This window comes from Anomalospiza imberbis, chromosome 2 (assembly GCF_031753505.1).
Source record: "Anomalospiza imberbis isolate Cuckoo-Finch-1a 21T00152 chromosome 2, ASM3175350v1, whole genome shotgun sequence".
NCBI lineage: Eukaryota > Metazoa > Chordata > Aves > Passeriformes > Viduidae > Anomalospiza > Anomalospiza imberbis.
This window is the reverse complement of record NC_089682.1, coordinates 32,868,188-32,896,114: the sequence shown is the minus strand read 5'-3', so window position 1 is coordinate 32,896,114 and position 27,927 is coordinate 32,868,188. Positions and strand designations below refer to the sequence as shown.

The 27,927-nt window shown below is 39.9% G+C and overlaps 1 protein-coding gene and 1 long non-coding RNA gene across 3 annotated transcripts in view; both read right to left on the bottom strand.

Moving 5' to 3' along the window:
- Nucleotides 1–9,754, bottom strand: part of EPHA3 (EPH receptor A3) — a 173,756-nt gene extending 164,002 nt beyond the window's left edge. For both annotated transcript variants that reach the window (XM_068180445.1, XM_068180446.1), the window contains exon 1: nucleotides 9,501–9,754. In XM_068180445.1, the coding sequence (XP_068036546.1) occupies nucleotides 9,501–9,615 (115 nt within the window). In that variant the 5' untranslated portion in view covers nucleotides 9,616–9,754. The remainder of the gene's footprint in view (nucleotides 1–9,500) is intronic.
- On the bottom strand, nucleotides 98–1,005 carry LOC137468616 (uncharacterized). The gene is made up of 2 exons (XR_010996060.1): nucleotides 825–1,005; nucleotides 98–272 (listed from the first exon to the last, which is right to left on the bottom strand). It is a non-coding gene; the product is annotated as an uncharacterized lncRNA (long non-coding RNA).
- Nucleotides 9,755–27,927: the final 18,173 nt, after the last annotated feature.

The window sequence follows — 27,927 nt, the reverse complement described above, 5'->3', positions numbered from 1 at the left end:
TTGATATTGTTCAAGTGGCACAAAGCTCAATTTCCAAGTATGCAAAAACATATGACTGGTGGTGGGCTGGAATGCACTGTTTATCAAAGGGGCCTAATAAGGTTTAAGTTTTATTAGGCTATTTCCTGTAAGTTGATATGTGCCAGTTCTTTTCATTAAGACAAGGATATAAAAATTAAAAATGGATTAACCTAATGGGTTCCAAATTACTGTCACCTTGGCTTCTTTGCATTATTTTTAAACAGTTCCAATTGGTCCTGTTCCAGTACCTCCTACAAAAAGCAAGAGGCAGAAAGCTTCAGGATACCTGAATTAGTTTAGCTGAACTCGCATTCAGATACAAATCCTACAGATCTCATTCCATTCCAGCACTCTGGCATTAAATCTGATACCACTGAGGCACCATGTTAAATATGCAAATGCAAACTGGGGGCTACTGTGTTGAAAGGGAGTTTAAATTCCCTTTAAAACCCAAGTTATTTTCCCCCTCACAGAGGGAAAAAAAAAAAAAAACCCAGATACTATGGATGAGATTGAGTTACCTAAACCCTGCCAATTCCTGCCTTTTATCAGCCCAGAATAGAAGTGGGTCTCTTGTAGGATGTGTCATATTTGTCAGCCCCACCGGGTGCCCAAACCCTGAGGCACATAAAATGGCACCACATGTTATGTCTAGCCAAAACTCAACAGCAAACATTACTCAAATCATTTCAGTAAGTCCTAAAGCACTTCTCAGAAAGGTTTAATCACACTGCACATCTAACTCTTTTACTTCTACATTCCCTTGGAATAAAAAAGTAATTTCCAGTATTCACTAGTTTTACAGAACTGAGCTCTCTGAAGCTCTGGTAGATTTGGAGTGTGACAAAGATCCCCCTTGGGAAGAGTTTTAGCAGCTTAAAGGGGAAAATAAATGTTGAGTCAGTGTCCAAGTTCTCTTAAGCTGAGAAGTCCAAACCTACTATGACACGCTCAGTTTCTAGAATTCTAGACACCAGAAGAGACCACAGAAAGACTCTTGGGCACACACAACACCCACAACCAAAAGTTCCAAGGTTCCCACAAATTTTACTGCAGTTCAAACATATTCAAGGTCCAGTAATCAAGAAAATCCACAGCAAGTGATCAATACCCCTTTGAAGGACAGAAAGTTTTGAGACAGGGACCAGAGCATTAGCCCAGGAAATGAGTATTCATTTGTTTAAAAGGCTGTGATATCCCCCTAGTGAATCAACTGGCAGCATGCCACAACTCAGAAAAAAGCTTTGCTTTTATGGCACTCCTTACATAGGGCACAGAAAAACAAAAATAGAGTTGGGTAGGACTTGGTTGAGTTTTGTTTTCCTAAGCCTAAAGCACAGAAGTCAAGAATTGTAAAACAATTCTGAGAATCCTGAAGCACTATATTTGGAAAGCCACATACTCAAGTGTGCCCTGATAATTTTGTCAAATTTTTCTTCTCTACCTCCATGAATAAAGATCTGCAGCTTGCATGGAATGCTGGGGCCCTTACATGGCTGCCCCACGGATAAAATAAACCCACAGAGCAAATGACTCAACACCATGGTGCAAACTGCAGGAGCAAAATGCCAATAGTATAAGAAATCTCCTCAAATGTCACGCTGAGAAAATCAAGATGCTGAACCCATTCTTATTTTCCAATACAGTGATGTCACCAACATGATATTTTCATTGTTTGCCAGGTTAACAGAATTTATGGAGGTAATTAATGCAGAACATGTGTGCTGAGCTATCCCTATGAAAAATGGAATTGCCCCGACTTCATTTGCTGCCTGTGCAACCAAAACTCCACTAACATCTTTTTTCACTACTTCCATATGTGAGAAACACAAATATTTATAACAAAGGTAAATGACTGCTCTATTCCCATCTACCCACAAGACACTTTCAGACCCCTGTCTTCTGCTTATTCTTCTGCTTCCACCACCTTACCACAAAGGGCTCGGGTTTCCATCCTATTCCATAAATTAAGCATGTTCCTCACGCCTCTTCTCCAGTGCTTCTTTCCTTGGTTTGCCTGGAAAACTTCTGTTTTAATTCCTTGAACACCCTCTGTCTATCTCTAGCCCATCTTTCAGGAAAAGCAATGCCATTAAACATTTAATTCTTCTCTTTTGTCTTTTCTTCTGGGCATCTTCAGTGTCAAAGCATCCCCCCCTCTGGTAAACAGCTTTTAGTAAAAAGAGGAGTGGGCACACAGCCCTCAAAGTCAGAAAAAAATTATTTTTGGCTTTTACTCTTTCTGGCTGATTTCTGGAAGGGAAGGGACAGAAAAAATGGCACAAGCATGAGAGGAGGGGTGAGCAGGTGGGCTGAGAATAAGGAACCTGATGAGTTTTCCCTACAGCTGGGTTTTCTTTGGAGAGTTTGGGTGAGCACAGAACATTCCCCACAGCTGGAGCCACGTACTCCAGGAACGCTGAGCACTCAGACATTGCCAGGACATTTGTTCTCTGGGCTAAATCATGGGAGAAAAGCTTTTGCAGGGTAAAGCCCTCGCCATCTCAGAACCTGTCTCAAGATAAAGGCCTCAAGTCAGTTTTCTCCATGAACATTAAGGCTGGGCAGACATAACTTGCCTTGCTTTTCTTTTTTTTTAAAGAAAGCCCTGTCAGAGCAAGAGTAAATAGAATGGTGAAAATGCCTCTACCCTTTCTTAACTGCAGCCTCTGTTGAAATTCACCACTGGTAAATCAGAGTCACGAAGCTTACTAATGTAAACAAAGCTCAGACTTTCAGGGAGGCAAGGAATTTCTTAATTTGTGCTTTGCTCACTGTTCAGATCCCTGTCAGGACTGAATTCTGGGTCCCTAACTTTGTCGGTAATCAGAGGAAGTTTGGATTTTTTTAAATATTCAGATCCAATTTTCTTCATCTCTGCCTACTTTTTCTCTTCCTTTAATCCTTCTCTCCCCCCTTAAAATGGATCTCTCAAAAAGTCTTCCCTCTAAAAAAAATAAAAGATCAAGAACAAACCCCCTCTAGCTGCCTTCTAACTTCTCAGCAACTAAATTAAGCAATCCCATGTCACTTGTTGTTATTTGTTACTGCACAAAGTTTGTGGAAAGCCCACCACGGACCAAAATATATTTTTGTGCTTTAATTGTAATTTATTTAAAGAGTAACTTGTCACTCTAGATTTTCTACAAACCCCTCCATTCCTAGGCACCAATTTAAAAGTTTCAGATTTTAATGGCTGTCCTCTTGTGTGAATCAGCTATACTTTAGCAGGTTTAATTATTGTTTAAAAAAAACCAATGCAATGCAAATCTTTCTATCCAAATACAGACATAAAAACACTATGAGAAACCAGCTGGAAATAAAAAAAAAAAAAAGAAAAAAAAGAAAAAGCCCCATTCCCACACCATATTACACTAAACTGCCCTGACTCAACCTTAACATTCAACCTATTGTTCTCTTAATTGCTAGCAAGTTTCAACCACTGTTCGTTTGCTCTGCTATTCTTCTTTCATCAATATTTTTCCAGTAGATTAATGGGATTTTCCTCCATATTTTGCCTGAAACAGCAGGACACGGTAGTTAAATGAACAAAAAAAAAAAAAAAAAAAGAAAAGAAAAAGGAGAGTGGTACAAATGTTTCTGCTTACAATGTGTCTGATTTAATAACATCTCTGCAAATTTAAGGCTTTATGTGCGGGTTCCCCATCACTCTCGCAGACTGGAACTTTTCTGTCACCATCCCAAGGTTTCTTTCAGGCAGGATTATCTTTATTTCTACATCTTTATTTCTTTCATTCATTCACTACAGAAATTTGAAAGGAACTTTCAGTTTAAGGGACTGAATTTTAATCTTGCATCTGTTTCACACTGCAAAATGAGAACTTGCGCCTGGATTTAGCAAGCGCCTAAGAAACTAAAAAACACAAAATTTCTGCTGGGGAATACAGTCCTGAGTCCACAAATTGCTACCACACTATTTTTCCAAAATTACACTCCTGGGAGCTCATATCTAGTCTTCTGAATTAACCTATTTTTGTTTAAAAGTTTTAGTTCTTGTTTAGAACAAGTTTAAATATATTTTTTTTAAAAAAAGCTACTGCTCTAAAGCACTTACAGAAATAAGGGTTACCCCACTGTGGTGGATTTTTAGGAAATACAATCATTTAACAGAAGTCAGATGCTTTTGTAAATAAAAAAGTCTTCTTTTTCATTCTGTCATTTCTTATGGAGAGTCTTTTCCTCCTCACAAATATATTTTCAGCAATGCTTCAACAAATCTAACAATGCAAAAGAAAGGAAATGTTCCATTCCAGAAGAAGCACTCTTTGGATGCTGGAATTATGCTTTAGAAAGGCAAGGTTAGGGAAAACCCTCTGCCCCACCTCTGGAGATTTATCTAACAAATCTGGAAACATCCGATTTTGCACCTTAGGGTAGCAAAATTACCTTCTGGGTTTCAAAACCAGCTCCACTGGGCAGATCTTTAAACTTCACCATAAGTAAAGGCATGATTATTGCAGCACTTACTTATTTGTTTTTATTTTCCTTCACAGAAAAATCAAAGAGCAGCTACAAAGCTACATGAGTTACAGGTATCTTATGGCACTAACTCAGGCTCTGTATAAAACTCCACAAACAGGACTGTGGTATTTGGTAACAGCTCTGTAGTGACCCTCACTGGTGATAAAATCCAGAGCTCTGAAAACGAGAAAATGAACACCTGCATCTGTATTTCTAAACTTTCATCAAGTGGGGATTACAAGAACAAGAGCAATTATAGACATTTTCCTAGAGGAAAACTCCCAAGTTCTCCAACAGAATCAAAAAGTAAGTATACTAATAGCAATTTACCTAACTCCAGCAGAGAATAATTTAAAAAAAATTGAAACTAATTTGTACATCCTCCCAGCTGGGAATGAAAAATTTAAGTTCAGTCGGAACGTATTCCTGATTTGCAAAGCTTTTGTGTAAACAACTGTTAAACTTGGTGTGCCTATTATTTGTTTCATGCTTGCCCATCTGGTGGTGCCTTTTTGCTGAAGCTGAGAGTACAGAAGAGTTCTGACCCATTTCTCTGCCCTGAGTGCTTCGCTGGGCAGCATGTTGTGTCCAAATTAACTGCAATAAGAATTAATTGCTATGTCCAATTTGCACATCTCTGTGTTTCCAACACCTGCTTTAAGTTTGCTATAGCCAATGGAGAGATTTTTTCATTTTAATACACTATGCTGAAATAGCAGTAAGTCAAGAAAAAAGCCCAGTAACAAACAGTAAAGAAAATAAGTTATTCCATATGCTACAGTCTACTATCAAAAATGTTGTCACAAAATTATGCATTTACCCAATTTCCCCTAGTTTTAAAACCATCACTCCATGGTGTGAATTTTAAAACAAGTTTATTATTTGTCTAATCATACATTCTAGGATTAAGCACAGGAGCTTTGAATATGACACAGCTGTATGAAAAACAGTCCTCTAGCCCCCCATGACTCTGAGCTTTCTGAAACTAAATTTTTAAAGGTACCACATTCAGATTTCTGAATCTACTTTTAACTTCTTCTGCAGAAAAACGGTCAATTGCAAGCCAGGGGCAGCAGCAGGAATAGTGTCATGAGAAATGAAGACTTAGACTGACCTAATGATACATGACATAGAGCTAAGTAAGGTTTGGAAAAAGCATTTCCCCCTTCTGATTCTATTGAGAAGTTCCCAGTATTGTCAGTCATTCCCAAAATCACATGCAAGACCTGGGCAAGAATTTTGTTCCATGTGCAAAAAGCACATTTTTCAAAACCACACCAAGAGCTGTCACTACTACAAAGGCACAGTAAATTGTCTTTAGCAATTTTAAGTGTTAACAGAGACCAGCTCAGATAAAAATGGTCCATTTAATTGTGGGGTTCTGCAAAGTTCTGAGATTGTAATCAATGCTCAAAAGATGAAACTGCAGCTCAAAATCCAATATAGACTGAAAAGAGAGGCTGATTGGAACCTTCTTACTGTAAACCCAAAACAGGCACTGTTTGAAGCCAAGTACTGTAAGCAGATTTCCCATATTGATCTTTTGGTAGCTGTGCTCACAAGAAATTAATTTTATGCTAGATTGAGAGGTTACAAGAAGTTTCCTGTCTGCACAGTCAAAATATTATTGAAGCAATTCAGGTTGTCAGTAAAAGCTTAAACAAATTTGCTGATAATCCTGTTAATGACCTAGGTCAAGTGTTAACTGTTGTGGGTTATAAAACAGTGAAATTAAGGTGGCTGGTACCCTCAGGCAGGCAATATAGTTACAGAAGAGACTGAGGAGAAAATATTAAATTAAAAAATGACAGAATTCACTCGATTTTTTGATACAACAGGAATTATTCAGAAAGAGAACTGCACTGCACCCTTCTAAGAAAAAAGAAACACAATCCTCAGCAAGCAGATAATATCCAGCAGAGTGGAACAGGAGAACCTGTGGTTTCTGTGCACCTACGGGGCTCAGTCTGCAAACTCCAAACTGGAAAAGTTGGATGTTAAATCTTCCTGACATTGTCCTGCCCCGCAGAAAACAGCACGCACCTTCTACCAGTAAACACAGATAAAGCTGAGCTTCAGAGAACCTCCTTGAGCTCCTATGATTGTGTAGGGAAAATTTCTCACAAGCACGGCAGAGTTTGAAAATAAACTCGGGGAAAGTTTTACTTTTTATCCAGAAAAAAGCCTAAATAAAATTTATCTGGGATGAAGCAAATTAAGAAAATCTCAAGCTCTCCAAGAAAAAGACAAAAAAGGAAAGCACTGAGCACCACGAAGTGCAGCAAGACAGCAGTTTGTCTTCAGCCACTCTTTTCACCTTTTTCTCCCTTCATCCCATTCACTTCCCCTGTAGTATTACCACCAACAGTCATCAGTTTTAATATTAATTACAAATGTTAAGTGAAGTTGGATTAAAAAAAAAATATTATTTCAAGTCAAATAAATTCAGGAGTTATTTCTCCGATAGCTCTGGCAACACTCTTGTTACGTGCCCACTGCAACATTTACATCCCGTAGAAGTTAGACTAAGCTGCACAAACACACCAAAAATTAGTTCCATCATCTGTTAAAACAATTTATGTGGATAATTTCAACAGTAGCTTTAATATAAAATGTAAGGAAAAAGGTAGACATTTTTATGTACGTGCCTACATTAACAAATGCTGTCCAAAATACATCTTTTTTTATTCTCAGTGGTGGAAAAAGGAAACTTTTCTAAATACTCCAGAGAAATATAGAAACATCTATCTCTAGCTTTAGGAGGAAATTTACAGGAACAACACCAGAAATGTAAATGAAGTGGTTAGAAAAAGATTATTTAATAAAGAAAAACATCATCTTCTGACATGATTTAAAGCTGCACGCTAACACTTGTTCATCCAATTAGTGGGTCAGCAAATTATAAGAACTAAGATTTCTAAACTCACATGATCAATCCATATAGTGTAAATTAATAAAAGGATTACCAAGCTTTCCTAAATGGGGTTTAAAAAAAATAAAAGTAAAAGCCCTTAAAAGTTGATCTCCTTTCTTAAAAGAAAACAGACAGTATTTCTGTTTTTTAAAAGCATAGCAAAACATATACTTTAAAAGAAAAAAAGCCACTCAAAAGCAGGTTATTCTCCTGTAACTGCATTTTTACTGTTGCTTTCACTACCCATTTTGCAAATATTGCTTATCTTGTACAAGCCCTTGAAGCTGAGAAGAGAGAAGGGAGGCAGCATTTGCTGAAAGCTGACTTGGACAAGTGTACTTAACATGCATTCCGTATGATACCCATATTTTCCTTCCTTTCTCAATTCTCAGCACCAGTGACTCGAAACAAAGACACAAAAAGTGGGGTTTTTTTTGCAAACTGGAGCACTTCAATATCTTTCTGGCATAGTCACTCTCAGTTTGCAGAATGTGTCTCCATTGCCACGGAGGCAGAGCTGCTCCACTGACTGACAGAACCACAGCCCTTCCCTAAGAGGAAAGGTTATGAGACAGCAGTAACCCCTACTCAGACTCTTGCTTTCATTCCTGAAAATGATTTTTGAGAAATGACAATATTTACAAAATAGCTTCTATCCGGAGGTTTAAAAGTGACTGTTGAAAGCACACTCATTCAAAATAAATCTGTACAGCAGTGCATACAAAACAAATTTACATAAAACATACAAATAGATGACATACTGCTCCTCTTGTATAACGGTACTATAATTATTTCCCAGCAATGAAACCAACTGATTAAAGATTACCCAGGACTTGTGAAGTTTGCATCTTTCCTTATTTATTTTTTTTTTCTATATTTCTTTTTCCTTCCAGAAATCATGCCAAGTTGTTATCTCACTGCCTTATCACACAAGAACCCAGAATATCAGTAAGTACATCAGCATTAATTATAAGGGAGAAATAAATAATTGCTCTGACAGGTTTCAGAGCTTTTCTAACCATCCAACCAACTCAAGCAGGTGTGAGTTTTACATGGTTGTTGGGTGCTAGAAGTTCTTCACAACCTTTGCCCTCCAGATTTTATCCCAAAAGATAATTACACTGGACATCCTGGTCATGCCGAGTGCTTTCACTGCAAGCAAGCAAAAGCTCCATTTTTTTTTTTTTTTATTTTTCTTAATAGAGAAAGGACAGGGGTCTTTGAGACGTTTTTTCCCAAGTATTTCAATCACTTTCACAGTGTCTGGGTGTCACTATTTATTTCTTTCCCTGAAACCTAGCACGAGTTTTCAGCAAATGTCATCTAAGAAATTAACACAGCAAAAGAAAATAAACCACTCACTCTTTCTTTTTCCGGAAAATTACACATATTCCCATACACACAAACACAACTTTAACACATTGATACACATCCGATAAAAACAACACGACCTGACACAAACCCGCTAGGGAGCCAGGAGGAGGTTTTACAGGGCAACAAGCTCCTTTTGCGTATTAATTAAAAGTTTTGAAAGGCAGGACGCCGAGCGCAACCACCACCCCTGCAGATGAGAAAGGGCTCGGAGTTATCACCGGGCTGAGAGCGATGGTGGCATCGGGGGCTGGGGCAGAGGCGGCTCGCTCCGGACACCTGCCGGGGCCGGGGCTGCGGGTCCCCGGCCACTGCCCCTTCCCTGCCCCGCCGGGGCCACCTCGACCCGGGGCTGCAGCTCCCCGTCACTGCCGGAGGGCCGGGGTGGCACAGGCTGCGCTGCCCTCGCCAACTTTGCTCGGGGGAGGGTAGGGCGGCTGCCTGTGCATCCATCCATCCATCCATCCATCCATCCATCCATCCATCCATGCATCCCTCCCCCGCACGGCCGCGCTGTGACAGGGCAAGCCCCGCGCTCCCGGGGCGAGGAGCCGCTGCCGCACGGGACCACCTTAACGGGGAGCAGCGGGGTGGAATAACGGGGGGAGGAAAAAAATTTTTTTTAAAGGAAGAAAAATAAATAGAGAACGCGGGGAATAGCGGAAAAGAAGAACGAGGAATAAACGGGTCACCCGGCCGTGCCGCGGCTCACCTTCGTTGCCGGGGCGGGCGCTCAGACGGCCGGCAGCGCCGAGCGCGGCGCGGAGCAGCAGCAGCAGGAGGAGCAGCAGCAGCGGCGGCGGCGGTGGCGGCAGGCGGCGGTCCATGTCGGCGGGGCAGAGCGCAGGCACAGCCGCATGTCTCCGCGCCGCATGCCACCGCTCCGCGCCCGCTCCGCGCCGCCGCCACCGGCCCCGGCGCCGGGACCATGCCCCGCGCCCGCCTCCGCGCTGCGCCCGGGAGGGGCCGCCCCCGCCCGGCCCCGCCGCCGCCGCCGCGCAGCCCCCGCCCCGCTCCGCGCCCCGCCCACCGCGCCGCCCCGGCGGCGGAGCGCGGAGCCTGCCCGCGGCCCGCTGAGATGCCCCGCCAGCCCCGGGCGATGAGCCCGACCCCGCCCGCGGTCCGCGGAGATGCCCCGGAGTCCGCCACAAGTCCCGGGAGATAACCCTGGACCTGCCCCCAGCCCCGGGAGATAACCGTGGAGCCCGCCCCCAGCCCCGGGAGGTGCCCCCGAGCCCGGCCCAGCCCCGGGAGGTGCCCCGTCACACGGAGCGGGGGCTCGGCAATAGGGCTGGGTGACACGAGTCACGTAACTCGGGAGCCCCGGTGGGTGTTGCAGCCAGCTACCATCCGGTCGTGTCCAATTACCGGGCTCTCCCGGGAGGAATGCAGCGGCAAAGTAGCGGTAAAAGCTCGGGAGTTTCAGGCTGCAGCCGTGGCCGGCTTGCCGGAGAAACAAACGCCAGTTACATCGTTCGTCCCTTGGCTGCCCGCGGTGACAGCCTGCACCACGCGGGGCCACAACTCCGGCCCCGAGGGCAGGCTGGCTTTGCCATCACTAAAGCAAACTGGAGCAGGGGCTCCACCCGAGAGCTGCTCTCTGTAGGAGTGTGTAGCTCTACTCTAGAAGTTGCCGTGTAAAATGAGTGGTTTTTTTCTTCGTGCTTGCACCTTTCCTTCAGTCCTTGCAGCCCGTCAGAGGCCCCAGAGTACCTGTCAGAGCACAGAGCAGAGAAACAGAGCTGCTATTCCACTGCCCTCAGGGGGAATCACTGCAGAGCTTCCCAAGCTTCCCCTTCTGCAGATCGTTTTTTCAGAATATGGACAACTTCCTTCCCAAGTGACTTGTCTCAGGTCTCCAGAGCCACCCAGCGTGGTTCTGTGGAAAATGGGAAAATATCTGAATAATACTGAGGTCAAATAAATATTTCACTCCAAACCAAAGCTGTGCATCCTCATCGTACAGAGGCTAGCTCTGAATGTATGTGCTGTCTGCGCACACAGCAAGCAACAGGATGGGAGGAGAGGAGCCTCTGGCAACAGATGTGGAACTACGTCTCAGAATTAGCATCAAAAATCTTTGACAGCAGAGAAATGAATCCCCAGTGTTTCTCAAACCAGTGTGGTAAACATCTGAACAAGTTCCTTCTTCATTGTCCTGTGTGTCCTTGTGTCCTCACGGTCTCCAGTGCCAGCAGGACAGCTGGGAACTGCTGCCTGCAGCACCTGAGCTCCAGGTTCATCAAACAACACAGAATCACCAGCTTGCTTCAGCAGTGATGCAGCTACCCTGCAGCAGAAGAGGAGGTGCTGGACTGGTTGCAAGCCAGGACCCTTGCCAAGGTCTCTCCTGACAGTATTGACATCCCCTAAACATCGGTTTAACTCTGCACTGCACTGAAGAGGTTGGAAATGTGTGGAAACCCAAGCAAAGCAGAGACAAGGCTCTGGGAAGTCATCTCAAATAGGTTCCTGGTTCAGGAGAGCACAGAGCACTAAAAATTAACATTATATAATCTCCTTTCCTGTTTCCAGGCTTGATTATTCAATCAACCAAATTAAAGAGTCATCAAATTTAATACCATTTGTTTCATGTCTCCAAACCTCCCTTTCACTCATTTTTACCATTTACCCCATTTCCTCTGTGGTCAAACTTCCAAAAGATGGAAAAAATGCCCAGAGCTCTTGAGCAGGAAACCTGCAAGGGCAGAGGGAGGAGCAGGGTGGTCTGGTCACAAAGTTAACCATGTATGGCCCAGAGAAAAACATCTCCTGTCCTCCTTTGTCCTTCTCATTTCACCACACCTTCCCATTCATTGGACAAAGATGCTTCTCCACAGCAAAAAGGCCAGAAATTCACACTCCTCAAAATATAACTTTCCCTAGTAATAAAAACTATTTTGCTTTACTTTAAGGGCTTTTTTTTTTTTTGCCAATATTTTCCTCAGCTTTTTAAGAACACACAACTGTTTTCATTGAGTTATGTCATACAACAGAGATACATCTTTAAAACCCTACTAAGTTCTTAAGACTACTAGTTCTGATCTCTCTGAAGCTGCATCTTTCTTTCATGATTTCAGGCAATTTTTTTAAGATGTGAGAAAAAGGTGAAAGAAAAAAGGGTAAAGAAAGAACAAATCTGGGGGGTGGGGAGTGGGAAAGAACAAAGATGACAATCAACCCAAAACCCAATAAACTTCTGTTTTCAGTTAGTGAAAAAAAATATTTCCAAATAAGGGAGTTTTTGAGGTTACTCATAGCAATCACTTTCCAAATTTGTAAGTATCTCAGCATCAGTGAACTCATCTTTTATAGGAAAAAAAGTATAATTATCAACACAATCCACATAATGCAAATTTTAATATCAAACTTTCCAGAAAGGAAACTTCTTAAGTGAAAGAATGAATAGCAGAAATACTTGGAAAATTTTGAAACAAAGAACATGTTTTTAAAAAACTTCACTTAAAAAAAAAAAAAAAAAAAAAAAAAAAACACAAACCTGGGAAAATTCTTAGCATGAAGGAAAGATTAAATACATTACAAATTTCTCACTAGGCTTTTTTCTCTGTGACGCACGTTGTGTTAGTTTTGTGCAAATTGCATGTTTACTCTATTAAGAGTAATTTTCTGTGAGCTTAAAGGGCACCTTTGAAGAAAGAAAATAGCCTCTAGTGGCATTTCTACATAACCAGAGTGCACATGGTAATATCTTTGCCTTAGCATCCATAAAATCCTTCTGGAGAAACACATAACTATGATTTATGATATTCTGCCAAGCCTGGGCTTTAATTTCTTTAATATATTGAAGATCAAAATCCTTACTAAACACAAATTTTATCTCTTACATTTTTCTTTTGTAAACAAGGAGGTGACACATTCTGTGATTGTATAATGGGAAAAAGAAATCATAACACATGGGCAGAATGCTCTGGATCCCACGTTTGCATACTAAATAGGAAAACAACTTTCTGCCTAATGAAAAAATGCTACAGATTATTAGGAATAGCCACAGAAGTAATCAATCAATTTATCCAGTGGATTGGGCCACAGCCTGCTTCCAAGAAGCTTTTTAATGTTTATGGCTCTTGGGTGGCATCGTTTAATTAATTGAATGACACAAAACTTCTAATCTTAGAGATTTAAAGTATTTTCCTTAAAAACAAACAAAAAGAATTAATGACAGGTTCACTACTCATAAAGAAAGGTGGTTGGACAATCACCCATTTATTCATGGAGGAGGCAGAACAATGTTCCCCAAGTGATGCCTCACCTGTGCTCCCATGGGATTGTTGGGAGGCGTGAGAACATTTCCCCCTCAATTTCTGGGATTTATTTATGCAGGTTCTTGTTTGTGATGTGGATACACCTCCCTTCACACAGACATGCAGTGACAGAACTTTTCCACATAAATCATAACAAGGACAGCTTTTTTAAATCATTCAGTAATCAGTTAGGTTTCCAAATAACCACCTCAGTATCTATATTATATATATATATGCACATCTGTTTTAATATTAAGTATTTAGTGTTAAGGTAAAAAATATTATAGATGGAAGCATTGCTGCTTGAGTTCATCCTAAATCTGACATAAGCCACTCTTGGAGATGGTGACCCAGGAGGAAAAATCCTCCCACGAGCCACCAAGTAGATTTACTTGGGTTAAATATTCTTTGGGAGAGGTTTTACAGCATAACTCAAAGGTCTCCTAATGCACAGTGTCGCCCTGAAAATGCAAGCAGATGAGGAAATGCAGGATGTGGAAGAGTAAAAGGCAGGATGCAATAAAAACAAATGATAATGAAGTGTGAAAAGTTACTTTAAATAAGTCATGTAAAGCTAAGCTATAGCCATTTCCAATCAATACTTACATAATAATTATGTGAAAATCCAGACAAATGGATTAAAAAGAACGCATAAAAAACTCAGCTTTGATCAGCGACAAAGCTGAACTTGTAATTATGAAACAACTGCACACCAATCCCATAATGAAGAAAAGTATGGAGATGGAAAAGGGTTAGAAAAGCAAAATGCAAATGCAGTTTAGCTGCAAGTTTTCCCCATAAAATCTGAATCGTTTGTTAAATATGCAATAAAAAGGTGACAATCCAAGCACTTAGACTGAATTTACCTATCTGTAAACAAAAATCTATAGAAGCAGTAAAAGAAAAGCTTCACCAGCGTTACTGCCAGTTTTCAGAGAAAAGCAGCATTTATGTGCAGGAGAGAGTATTGCTACCATGAAAGAGCTTGCCAAAATTGAGCTTTAGGATGGAGCACTTACAGTAGAAATCCATGAATCCTGTAAAACCAGACTGTATTATGGAGACACTGGCAGACCTCCAATAAGGTGCATAATGATAAGTTTGATCAGTTTGTTTTTCTTCTTGCAAGTCACAAAGAATGTTCGGAAATTTCTGTTGTAAGGCCAAAAAAAAAAAAAAACACAACAAAACAACAACAACAACAACAAAACAACAACAAAAAAGAAATTATTTATTATTATTATTTATTATTATTATTATGTATTTTTTCCAGAAGAAAGTGCAAGGCAGTGTTTGACAAAAAATAGGCAGACACATTTTAAAATAAATATGACAGTACATCTAATACCAGGGATCAACATCCAATCTGGGGAATGCACTTGGAGAGCACACGGGCAAAATTCTGTAATCTGGCTGAGCTGGATTGGAAGAATTCCCTTGTCTTTGCAGAGCCAGGCTTGCACACTGACAGCAAAATAGGTCGTCTATTTTTGCCAGCTAAAAAACAGAGAGAAACACTCATTGCCAAATGCAATTTTAAACAGCAGAATTCAAACACTCTGAAGAGTCTGTGTTCACAACATGTGAACACAGAACTCCTTAACAGTTTCATTTCCACAGGGAACTTTTTGCTTTTTTTGCTTTTTTTTTTTTTTTTTTTTTTTTTTGCCTGATACCTGATATGATACCTGAGATTTTGCAAATTATTGAGCTACTTTTATATTTTCTGTTCATTTGCTGTTTTTTTTCTCGAATCACTTCAATTGCTTCCTGGTAGTCAAAGTTTTCTCCTCTTCTATCCCATGGAACTGGCAGCACAACTTCTGTCCACATCCAAGGAAGCATCAGGGGATAGAATAAGATGGGGAAAAGACCATAAAGCGGAATTATCTTAGAACCCTCAACCTTAGCACCCTCAACTTCACATCCAGCACCAAAGCATGAAATCATGTCATACTAATATTATGCATATTGCACTCATAATCATTGCTCATAACGGAAAGGTGGATATTTGATTGCACGTTGTACATGTGGTTATTAATTCCCAACTGAATGCTACCACCCCAGGGCAGAATCAGATTCCAAAAGGGGACAACCATGTTCCAAAGGCTTGTTCCCAATTCTAATGCCTGCACAGAGACACAGAGTTCCTGTTTGCTTCAAAAGCTGCTTCCTTCAGGACTTTGGGGAGAGGTTGGAAACTGAGGACAGCATCATATGCAATAATTAGCTATAATTAGCTATTAGCTATATAATAGCTATATAATTAGCTATTAGCTATATAATAATTAGCTATTAGCTATATAGGCTCAGAATTTGTCAGGGTACACAGGTCCTTCAGAAGTTCCTCCACAGACAAGTTCCTCACATGCCTAGCTTGTACCAACATTTCTCAGCCTCCAAACACAATACAGTAAAAATACACCAGAAAGGCTGAGGTAGCCCCTAATTACAGCCCCAGCAGCTAGCTGGGTGCAGAACACGTTCTCAGCAGTCACACCTGTGCTGCTGGATGAGCTCAGCTTCTGTGAAACGTCCCCATCCTGCTGACCCATCACCCCAGCTCACCCTGTGCGTGCTGAGAAACTCTCAAGTCTTCCAGTGTTTTCTTCTTGATTATAATGAGTTAATTACTTTGCCAGAAAGCACAAAGTAGCTTTTTTATTAATCTCCTTGGCCACTTGGGCAATGAAGAATTGCAGTTTCTGCAGAAGGCTAAGCTAACAGTATCTAAATATTATTCTTTATAATTATTAGACAACACATGCAATAAATAATTATACCTCATTAGTATTCTCCCAGCCCAGCTGACCCATAGCAGGACAGTCTGTCAACCTTGGGTCAAGCAGCCCTTATCCATTAAATGGGATATTTTATGATATTTTAGGCTTTCCTCCCCAGTCCTGCAGCCAGCTGCAGCTCTGTTGTGAATGATGGAGCTCCTTAAACTTTCTAACTCACCAAAAAGGGTTGGAAATGCAAACATTTCTTATTGTGAGCTGGACATGTGCTGCCTATGTCAGTAGAACGTATTACAAAGATTTCTTGTCCTCTTGAACATGAAAAAAAGCTTTTCCCACTGCAATATCAGATTTGGTTTATCTGAACTAAATTTTCAATCTTTAAAACCTCTTTATTCATCAGGGTTATTTTTCATGAGACAGACAGATCATGACTTAAATGTTGACTTTAACATTTGCTTAAAGAAATTCCCTCATTTCTTTGAGCTGTCACCAAAACCTAGAAGAATGTGTGAGTTACTTTTTTTATGCCAGAAATGAAGAAAGCCTCTGTCAGTTGTGTTACCAAACTGAAGTTGCTGGAAAAGGTTTACCAGCATTGAAATTAGTCATCTCTCTGGAGATTTTAATGAGAGAAATAAACCAGTGAGTACTCAATCATTTCCTTTGGATGCATCAGCTTTGGAACTGGGAAGTAGCAGCAGGGTTAAAAGAAAGAAGTAACAAATAATTTGTACAGTATGGTGGGGGAAATTTATTACAAAGAGTTGCAGGATTTTCCAAGATGAATGCAAGGTTCTAGCTCAAAAGGCAGCTGTAGAAAATGCATAGAAAAAAAGAACCATAATAGAATAAAACCAAAAAATCCCCCAAACTATTGAAAAAGCTGGAGACAATGAGCAGAAAATAGTCCCCATTCAGTTCCTAAGATGAACTTACATTACTGGCAATGCCAAGCTGCAAAAATAAAAATCCAAAACCCAGTAGAACCAAAGTGCATTTCTTGAGAAAAGAGGACACTCATCAAAAGGTACATAAAATTAGAGCTTTACATACAATGACAAAAAGTGGCAAAAAGGAGATGCCTTGCAGTGGATCTGTGAAAGAAATTCAGGGACTTGTCAGATGTGTGGAGGGGAAGGTTTTGCTGAAACCCAAGCTGTGCAAACCCAGTGTACTCTGCTGGGTTTATGGATGTGCCGCCTTTAATGGGACTTTGTTTTAAATAATACCTTGCTTTAAGGTGGCAGCTGAATGAATTATTACCATTGCCCAGGAGAGTACAAAAACTGCAGCATACAGAGAAGTAAGAACCCTTGAGATAAATCACAGGAGGTGGAAGGAGGAACCCATCTCTGCTTAAGGATGGAGAGCCTTGCAAACACCTCCAGCAAAGTGCAAAGGCCTGAACCCTGTGACCCAGAGAAGGCAGAAAAAAGGGTCAGATATTTTATATTATGGGTCCTGATTGTTGGGTTGGTTGGGAGTGTTGTTTGTTTATTTGGATGGGGTTTTAAAATTTTTGTTTCTGTTTTTAATTTTTTTTAAAATTAAAATCCAAATCACCTACTTCTAAAGAATTTACTTTTATGTTAATTTCAGACCTATATGTGCTGGGCCACCTGCCCTTTAGTTTTCCTTAAGACTGCAAATGATTGTTGTGAGCTCTAGAATAATAAAGACAGCATTTTCTATTATTTTATACAGTCTCAAATGTTTTGTCTAGAATTAAATAACCAAGCCGTGCTGATTTTGCCAAGTTTTTTTTTGTTCATTTTTATTTTTTTTTTTATTGAGCAATCTGCACTATGTTTGTCAGATAAGCAGATATATTTATATTCCTTCCACATATGTTGTCTGATTTCACGTTAGCCTTTTTGCAAAGGAGGTAAATAGGTTTCTTGGAGACTTTAGGAGTTTAAGCTTATGACCTCCCAGTTTTTACAAGAGAAAACAAAAAATTGCTCACCAAAATGTTAGGAAGGGCACTGCACTTTTAAAGGATGTTATTATTTGAGTTGGAGTTGTAATGGAGCTAAGCCACACCTACTTGGAGAGCAGGGCCAAATATTGCTCTTGCTTACAGCAGTTTAAATCCTTGGAGGCCTTTATTACTAAGAAAATTGAGTAAGATTTCAGTAAAATCAATTTTTAAAAGCACCAGGAGCTTGCTGTTGACCTCAGCTACACCAATCTGTGCAGCTTTGCTAAAACCTGCTCTCTCTCTCTTAAATCTGAGTGACACCACTGATGAATTGTGCTGTAAAATTTACTGTTTCAATCCCTTTAACACAGAGAAGCTGCTGCTGCTTGTGTTTCTGGAGTACCCTGTGAGATGGGAGGAGAGGTTTTCCCAAACTGACTGCAGGAATACAGAATTCTCTTCTCTCTGGCACCTCTTCTCAGCTCCTGTAGCACTCAGATTAACCCACAGCAGCAGCAGGGATGGGGGGAGCAGCAGCCTGAAATGTGGCACGGGAGCAAACTGTCCCCACCTCTGTCCCCTCACAAAGTCCTGCACAGAGCTGGCAGGTCTGTACCTGTTATTTCCCTTGCTTTGTATGCAATGGTCTAGTGCTTTGGAGTTTTATTTCACAGTTTTTACTTATCATCGTTATTATTACTGTACAATGGGATCTTTGACAATGACTGAGCACCTAGAATACCTCAGGAATTCAATCAAGAGCTATTTCCCACCTTAAACCTTTCCTTCTTCTGTGCACCCTCAGAAGTTTTCAGACTTTTTACCTGACACAGCCTGAAATAAATCTGGGATTCCTGGCTTGGAAATGAGGTAATAATAGTTCCATTTTCAGTTTTGGCTTTTTTTCAGCTTTTTCCTCCATGAAGGATTGCCCTTGGTGGCGTATCAGTCACCTCACACCACCAGACCAAGCAGCAGTACTGAATATGCAATATTTAAATATCTTACCCAATAAACATCTATCAATAATGCATATCCAAACTCCCACAATAGCTTCACTTTTTAACATGTCTCTGTTTGCCATCAAATCACCATGTGCACTTTGATCTTGCACACTTACACATTTTAACAGACAGAAGGAACAGAACCATCAGTTCTTTCTGGCACCATCTGGGGTTCTTTTACAAATACTTTCTCCCTGGCTGCCTAAAGCTCAATTCAGCTTTGGTTTTTTGCCTTTTTTTTTTCTTTTTTTTCTTTTTTTCCCCCACATCATCTTCCTGATCTTCTTTGCTTGGCCTCAGGTTTCTTCCCAACATCACCTTCCAAGCCTTTACCTTTGTCACACATTCTAGTGCTGCTGTAAAGCTCAGGAGAGGGTTTTTTTTCCCCGCCTTGCTATTCTCATTCTGCTTGAAGTGCACTGCAATTACAACAGGATATGAACTATCCTGCACTGTTATAGATGTGTTCAATTTTCTCTCTTTTAGTAGAAGTCTTTTCCCATCACTTTGGCCTGACAAACGTGACATTCACACATTGATTGTATATGTCTGCTTTACACAGCATAGCTAATGACTTTCCCTTACCCTGACTTGAATTCCAGATTAGTTTTCCTACTGCTGAGCATCCCATTCTGTCAATAATTGCAGGACAATTATCTCATTTGTGATTTTTTTTCCTCCAACTGCTGAACAAATCCATGAATCTTAGAGAATATGATGCAATAAATGTAAGGCTTTAAACTAATTCTTCATTCTGGAGACTCTCCTCACTGTGTCTATCAGCCTACAGACACCCCAATGACTTCTGCATATTCTCAGAAGGGAATTCAGTTTGCCTTCTGCATTGCCAAATATTCAGTTTCCTCTGAAAGTTTTTGTGTGGTGCTGTAACACAAGTGTTGCAAAATTTGAGGCTTAATCTTAAAAGCCAGGACAGAAAATAAGATTTCTATCATAAAGCCCTGCCACTGTTTCACCGGATTCTTCTATCACTTGCCTTAATGCAAAAAAATACTTTATAAATCATGCTGGTTTCTTGAGACAGAGGTCAATCATATCACAGAAGATTTTCCTTTTATCTCTGGGGGATTTCAGACATCATCTCCTTTGCAAGGTGTTATTTTGGGCAATGAATCATGGATACCATTTACTACCTTACACAGCTCTTCATTTTGGACTTTCAATCTTGAGTGTAAATATCAAGTCTCACTTGAACTCACCTGGCCACTTCTGTTTTGTTTTAATTAATTTTTTATAGGCTTTGAAATGAAAAAGAAAATTCTGGTATTACTGAACTATGGATATATGAGACATCCACAAAAGGTGGGAGGGAAAGACTTTTTTCTGATTTTTAATCTCCTCTGCCTTCCATGTGCTGAAAATTATCCTAAATTATCCTTCCCACTAAAGAATTCTGTAAGGCACTGAAAATTAAGAGATACAAAGTTATCATTGTCCTGTGTCTTATTTCTGGACCTTATCCACCTTAGCCTGAACAGATAATCCAATTTAGCAAAATAATATCTTCAAATTATTTTTAAATTTTTTTTACAGCAAATCAGAACAACTGTAACTAAATAATATAGAGTTCAAGTCTGTATCAAGAAGAATTCCCTATTTAAAAGAGTTTTAAAGAGTTCCCTAAAGTAACATAGAATGTCAAATTCAAGGTAGGTGATGTAAAATTTGATGCCAGGACTGTGACTTTGGTGTTTCAAACTCAGGAGGCACTGTGGTAGTTTTGGCTGTTGGTTTCTGCATTTCAGAAACCTTGTGGTTTTGCTTAATATATTTTCCAGTACTTCTTTCCAGTCAATTCTTCTTGCATTCAAATCAAAGTATATTAATAATGAGAAAATATAAATCCTCTCCACCCCCTCTCCACCAGCACTCACAGAATCATTAAGGTTGGAAAGTAACTTTAACATCAACAAGTCCAATTATTTAAAAAAATAATAAACCCAGTGAAAGACTGAGGAAACTTCAATTTATCAGGCATTTTTCTACTTTGTGGTTAATAGAAAAAATAAGTTTAATGACAACATGACAGATGGTTTTCTTTGTGTAACAGAAAATAGGGGATAAAGAGATTTGACTGAGAGAAATCAGGACTTTTGTCTCTCATCATGTATTTTGGGAACTGTAGGCTTTTTGGTTTAAGGTAACCATTTAAATATTGAGGACAGAACTCTGAAGGCATTTCATAGGTCAAAAAGATAAACATGACTCCATCAGAAGCAAGGAATTTGTTGCAAATCCACTACTGGAGTTAAGAACACATTGGAAGGAGGAAGCCTTAAAATAGATCTCCCAAGAAATATGGGTGTATTTCATATTTATCTCCAGTGGAGGTTGCAGAGTGACACAAACATCTCTGTGTTTTTTCTGTGTCTCACTCAGTTTTATTGCAGATCAATCAAGAATACTCTCCATGCATAAATATATTCCTGCCAGTGCTTGAAATATAGATTTTTCCATTATAATTTTCCAATTCCTTTTTTTGTGCTACCTTTACATTGTCCTGGTCCTTTTCACTTCACTCTCAGAATTAAATTGGTGCCTTTAGGAGTTCTAGATTTCACAGGAAGGAATAACTGCCTTTCATAACCTTTTTATCATTTCACCACACCTCCCCATCAACACATCCCTACAGGTACAAACATGAATATAAACAGCACATATAATCTTATCCTTTTTTCTTTTCTTTTTTGTTTTTATTTTTGCTTTATAGCAGTGTCTGGAAATGCCAGCCAAGAACAATGTCCCTTAAAGCTCTGTGAGAATATAGTCCTAAGCCACGAAGTCCTATTAACCCAATAAGATATGCAAGGAAGTCAAGAGAAACAAAACCTAATGTACAGATAGAAACTAGAGCAGGAAAAATCCCTTCTCTGCCTCTTTCAGCCCAAAATATTACTGGGTCTTTCGCACTTACTGAAAACAACCCTAAGCAGATGAAACACTTGCTCATCTCAGAAGCTCAAGGTAGGAACATTTCAATGGAAACAAAAATGCCAAGATGTACAATATGAAAAGAGAAAATAGTGCTTTGATAACACCTCAGAAGAAAGGAATGAGGCCCAAAGCTTTGGTACTTATCTAGAGCAGGGTCCCACAAGGTTCTGCAGTTGAGCAGGGAGGACATGGGGGGATGGCCTTGCTCATTGTGTGGTGTGTAACACCTGCCAGGTGATGACTGCCAGCCAGAGAAACAAAGCTTTGAAAGTCTGGTTGGAAATTTTACTGCTTCTTGGTAAGATATCAGTACTCTAAGTGGGACAATGAGAGGGAAAAAACCCAGCTTGATAAACAAGACTTTTACTGCTTACCATGAACTGGTGCATGGCACTGGCAAACAACATTTGCAGCAATTGGCAGAATTGAAAATCTATCTTCAGAAGTAGATTTGCAAGAAAGACTTAATACAGAACTGCTTGTGGCTGTGCTATTATTCAGTCCAATCTAGTGCTTCTTTTACATATCACTGAATGTTTTCTGGAAATCATGAGCTCTCATCCAATATCTTGTTTAAAGCTCACATTGGGGGGACCTGGTTCTCTGCAAAATCACACCAGTTGCAAGCTGAACACTACAAGAGAAGGACCCTTATAGCCAAACACTACCAAATTAAAACCTTCACCACATTATGCGTGGGATTTTTATTTTACTGAAAAATTTGAGCTGTTAGGGTCTTGGAAAACATCGCTTAGACAATTTTTTTTAACACAGGAGAACTGTTCTGAAAAAGAAAAGAGCTCTCACCAAAAAAAAATTGAACTCCAGGAAAAACTTGATCAGGGAAAAGGGGAAGCAAAAATAAAGGAAGAGAAATGGAATATCAAAGTGAAACAATGATTTCTGTTAGTGCTCCTCCATCTTTCATGTTCACTTCCCAGTGGGTCTCTACAGCTGTCATTCCTGCATGAGAGCTACAACAGAAATAACCAAATTTAGTAAATCTGGAGCAAACTACTGTCATACAGAAATAGTTTATCCTAGAAGAATTATCAGATGTGCTTTTAATGGTGAAATGTGGGCACTCAGGGAGATTTCCCAGCCACAGCAAAAGGACTGGAATTTCAGCCACTCACCACAATTCAGCCATCAGGAAGCAGCCAGCTAATTCTGAGCCGGCAGCTCTGGTCTGCTGACACCCTTTTTTTTGGAGAAGTGGACACCTGTACCTCCATCTGATTTGCACCAGTGAATATTAGTCAACACAGCAAAGGTAATATCCAAAAAATCTGTACTTCATTCCATCCTCTGCCCCTCCAGTCCTACCAACTGGTGTGCAGATGTGCCTGGTCCTGTGCTTCTCTGCACGGCTCTGGGGACACAGCTGAGGGATGTCCCCCTGCCCCAGCATGTGAGATGATCCTCACAGGAGTAACTCCTCTGGCAGGAGGTTTGAGCCCATCCTGAGCGTGTCAGTCCTTAAAACCAAATCCTGCATCTGCACTTGTGCAGATCTGGCCATGGAGAGGTCAAATCTGCTTCAGGCTGTTGCTTCAAACACTCTTTTAGTGGGCAGCTTGTGACAGCAAGGACAACTGTGTGCAGACAATCTGAGACTGCACAGCTTTGCTGAACGAATGCCATCCTGAGTCAATACCTCCACTGTTTACCTTGAGAAGATGAAAATCAGATTAAACTCCTGAGGTTTTTTGGCAGGTGGAACCATTTTCCCCACAAGGAACGGGCACAGTGAGTTTAAATTTGTATTCCAGAAATGCAACAAAGGTACTCAATTAATTTGGAGAAGTCACTATCAATTTCTAAACTTCCACTGAGATACCATAAATAATGCTTTGCAAGCTTATTAATTTAATAGCTCTGATATTCATTCTGTTTCATCGTGTGTTAGCCAGGCTTTTATTCATTTTGATTTGTTTTTTCCTCCTCAAATGTTATTTTAAATAGCTCTCATGAAATAGCTGCATAATAAGTGTACCCTTTTGTTCTTCTTCAAGGAAGCTCAGCAAAAGCATAACAAATAATAAAGCTGATAAAAGGACACATGAAATGCATACCAAAACCCAGTTTTTTTTTTCTGATGCAAGCACCATTTAACTTCAAGCTAAGATGTCTCTCATCTTGAGAAGCTGTTGGGCAATGGATGGAAGCCAGAGCCGAGCAGTGGAATTCTGGTTTTACCCTCCAGACTGTAAGTGTGCAATATAATAATGTGTTATTTGGCCATCCAGCTCAGAGAGGTAAGAGGGCCCTTTCATGTCTTTCAACTTTGTTGGGTGAGCAAGAATTAAAATGAGTTGCTAACAAGAAAACAGAATACATAATGATCATGGCAGAATCTAAAAATTTATGACATTTATGCTCACACACTTATATTTTGGAGAGTGAATGTGACTGAACAAGGCAATTATCTCTTAATTAAGAGGGGCTAGGGTCATTCCATTAATTATGTCCATCACAGCTAGTTAACAATATTGATTAACAAGATAAGAAGCAGAATAAGCCATTCATCCCTGAATAGGGTTGTTATAGATTTTCTAGTGAATTCCTACAACGTATTTCAAAAGGAAAATTGCAGAATTCGAGGTGCTATAATTCCAACAAAGCCTGATTTCAAACAGGCTCTTCTGAAAAACATTCCTGAAACAATCTGCTTTTGTTAATATGGAATAATTATGGAGCTAAATAAACATATGAGAGCATTCCATAAGTGTGCCTGACACACACAGGGGAAACACTCTTTGATCCTTGAAGCAGAAAAAATTTCAGGCCCAAACTTTGCAGGGCTGAAGACAAAGACAAATTAAAATCTGATTGACTGCAAGTGATTAAGAAGAATGCAGATCTGCCACAAGAAGTCCTGGACTAACTTGGAAGTGGTTGCCTAAGAATAGCTCGGTGCAATCCCTGGTTTAACTCAAATACTGTCAGTGGAATCAAATTATGAAATATTTTGTCTGTGAGATGTTATGAAAGAGAAATACAGACTTGTATGTTCACACTCACAGACACACTTGCTCCTCCTCCACATTTTGCAATAAAATTCTCAATCTATAACATGTCCTACTATTTTCAAAACAAAAAACAGGTTTCTCCTGCTTTTTTTTCCTTTTTTTTTTTTGTTTTGTTGGTTTTCTTTGTTTTTTGTTTTATGTGCATGTGTGCTTTGGGGATTTTTCTTTTTCCTTCTGCATCCTGTCACATCACAGTGATTGATCCCCAGGTTTGGTGGCAGGCAACCAAGTGGGTATCAAACATCTGTGGTGCTTCTGAAGCGCCGGTGCCAAACTGCAAATTGGAAACGCTCTCCTGGTTGCTCCACCAACAAAAGAGATCCTTGATGTGCAATTCCACTCCTCATCCCTCTCAGGGAGCTGAGAGGAGACAGCAGCAGCAGAGCATGTGCCTGATTGTTGGCATGTCAGACAGACATTATTAAAAACAGTGGGGGCAAGAAGAAAGATGAGAGGAAGGCTTTGCTGTTTTGTTCCAATGCCTGAAAGCTTATGTGGGAAGAAAGGAGTTAATGGATGCACTGACATAGATATAAGGACTTGATGCAATGAAGGCATCCAAACTGTCTCTGTGTATTTTGGATAATGGCATTTTCAGATAGCTTCCAATTTATATTAAAAGAACACATGTGCTAAAGTAATCTGATTTAGAAACCTTTGATCCTATATCTTAATATCATATTTATTTTCATATCTCCAGCCAAGCAACTATCCCAGAATTAACACAAAAGCCAACTTATCCTGACCTTGTGTATAAAATACAAGTTCTTGGCCAGGTCCAAAATCATCTTCTGATATTCACTGCTTCAAAAATAGGAATACAAAGAATAATACTTTTTAGAACATAAAGCAATTGCTAATTGTTAACAGTAATATTTAAACTGCTCTCTGAATGAAAACATTTAAGAAGTATTTAACTACAGTGCTCACAGCAAAATTAAAGCTATGGTTGGGCAGATAATAACTACTATCCTCATTCAGCAAAGAATTAAACCCTCTCACAACACCTGCTCTAGACCAGAGATGATATAGAGCAAACACTGAGGGAAAAAAAAAATCCTTTATACTGGAAATACACACTTTTTTTTTCCCACAATGTTTGTTTTGATAGACAGATTCTTTAGGAAAGTTTAACACTAGAAAAATGTGTTTTATGTGTAAATGTAAAATACAAATCATGCAGCTGAGAAAGAGATGCAAAGCATTTTACATGGACTGTCAGAACTTTGATAAAGAATTCAGAACTCACTTTTTTCAAACCTTCATACTGTGGTGTTCCAGGAAATGCTGCAAGTCAAAGTCTGACAGTGAGCTCCCCAGCATTCTTATTCCTTATTTATAAATGGACATTTTTCTCACCTCCAAAAAAAAAAAAAAGGTAAAATACAGACTATAATCAATATCTTGGGCAGTTATCAGCACTTCACTGGTGAAATGGCATTTCTTTAACATCAGTACTTTTGATGATAATGCAGACATAGTTTCTAAATTACCTGAGGAGGTTCCAGAAAAGGTACTCCCTAGAGATGCTGCATGATAAAGACAACTGAACAAATGAAAGCATGATTAAACTGAACTGCAAACCGCAGAATGTGGGTATTTTGAGAATCAGTCTACTGGAATAAAATGTTTCATGTTTCTATATGGAAACAAATTGGCTTTACAATTAAAACATAAAAGGCAGAAACACAGATATTGTCAAGATTACAAGAAGTTCAAAAGACACCATCCCAGATCTACTTTAGGACAATGATGATGCTATCAAATGTTGTAGCTGAGACTGGTTCATACTAAAAAGCAGTTTCACCGTGCAGAACTGTGATCAGGGAAATTACAACCTCTGTGGTGACTCCTTACGAGCATCAGATGAGAAGTGAAGATTATGGGTGCAGATGACCGAGGGAAAACTTTGCCAGAATGCTGGGAACTTCTGAAATAATTCTAGGAGTTAATGGTAAAACTTGATTAAACTATGCTGTTGTTTATGGATCCTAATGCTTTCAACATTACAAAGCACAAAGCAAAACCTTTTTTCTCATCAAACACAGAATACACAATTTCTAACCACTTTTCTTGAATGCCACAAGTTATAAACTACAGTGTAACCACATTGTTCTTAAATTTGCAGCAAATACCCCCTTCTTTGAATTTCCTGGGGCTGAATATTCCAGTGTGTCTTCTGTGGTTAAAATCCGTAATGTGTCCTCCTTTTCATTCACTTATTTCTTTCCCTTTGCAGCCTTTGAATCTTTCTCTTCTAAACCTCTGCATTCTTACAGCTACCAAGTTCTTCATGTTTCTGTCAACAGAAAGAAGTTTTGAACAGAATCAAGTATAATTACATCAAGTTTTTTTATTGTTATCATTATGTTTATTAAAGAGCAGCAGACTTTGTAAGAGACTGTTTTTTTTTTAAACATTATATTCCAGCTCTATGGCACAAATATTTCTATTTCAGCTCACATTGCAGCTGTCCTGAAAAAAGTCAGGTTTGCAGAAATGAGTGGAATTTCATCCTTGAGATCTGTTCAACAAGGACCATGAGTTGTGGCTCAGCACGTACCTCAGCATCCAAAAAACCAACATTTGTGCCTTCAGTTTGATTTGCAGATATTACAGAGCCTGCAAAGTCTGGAAGCTTTGTAAGACCAGTGCACTTAAATCAGTGCATTCCTGTACCAACAGGAAAAGCACAACCCTAAGCTCCAAAGAGGAATGAGAAGCAAAACAAAAAAGAACACATTAAATAAATTCTGTAGCATGTCAGCCTCACTGCCTGTCTCATGATACTTCTTCACAGATTAAGTAATAAGCATCTGCTTATCTGCAGTTGCCAGGCTCTTTAGTTTCCAGTTATCAGGTCCTCTGCTTCTTCTGCCTCTCCTTCGTGCTCCTGCAGTGTCCCTGCCATGCTTCTTTGCAGCTATGACATTTCCCAGACAGCGCAGGCAGGTATCAAACCCCCAGCTGCACTTATTCTTCTGATCTGCTGCTCAGTACAACAGCAATTCTGAGCAGTTCTAACCTCCATGTAATCAGGCAGAGTTGTCATATTTATCCTGACTTGCTGACAAACTGCTTGGCCACTTAATTCCCTGTCCCATCTGATTGCAATAAAAATCTTTGTAAGGTGAAGGAGTTACCTGCCTTAAGCAATGACAGAGCTTGGCAGTCCCAATTCACTGTTACTGCAATGCCCAGCTCCTTAGCAGGGTGTGAGG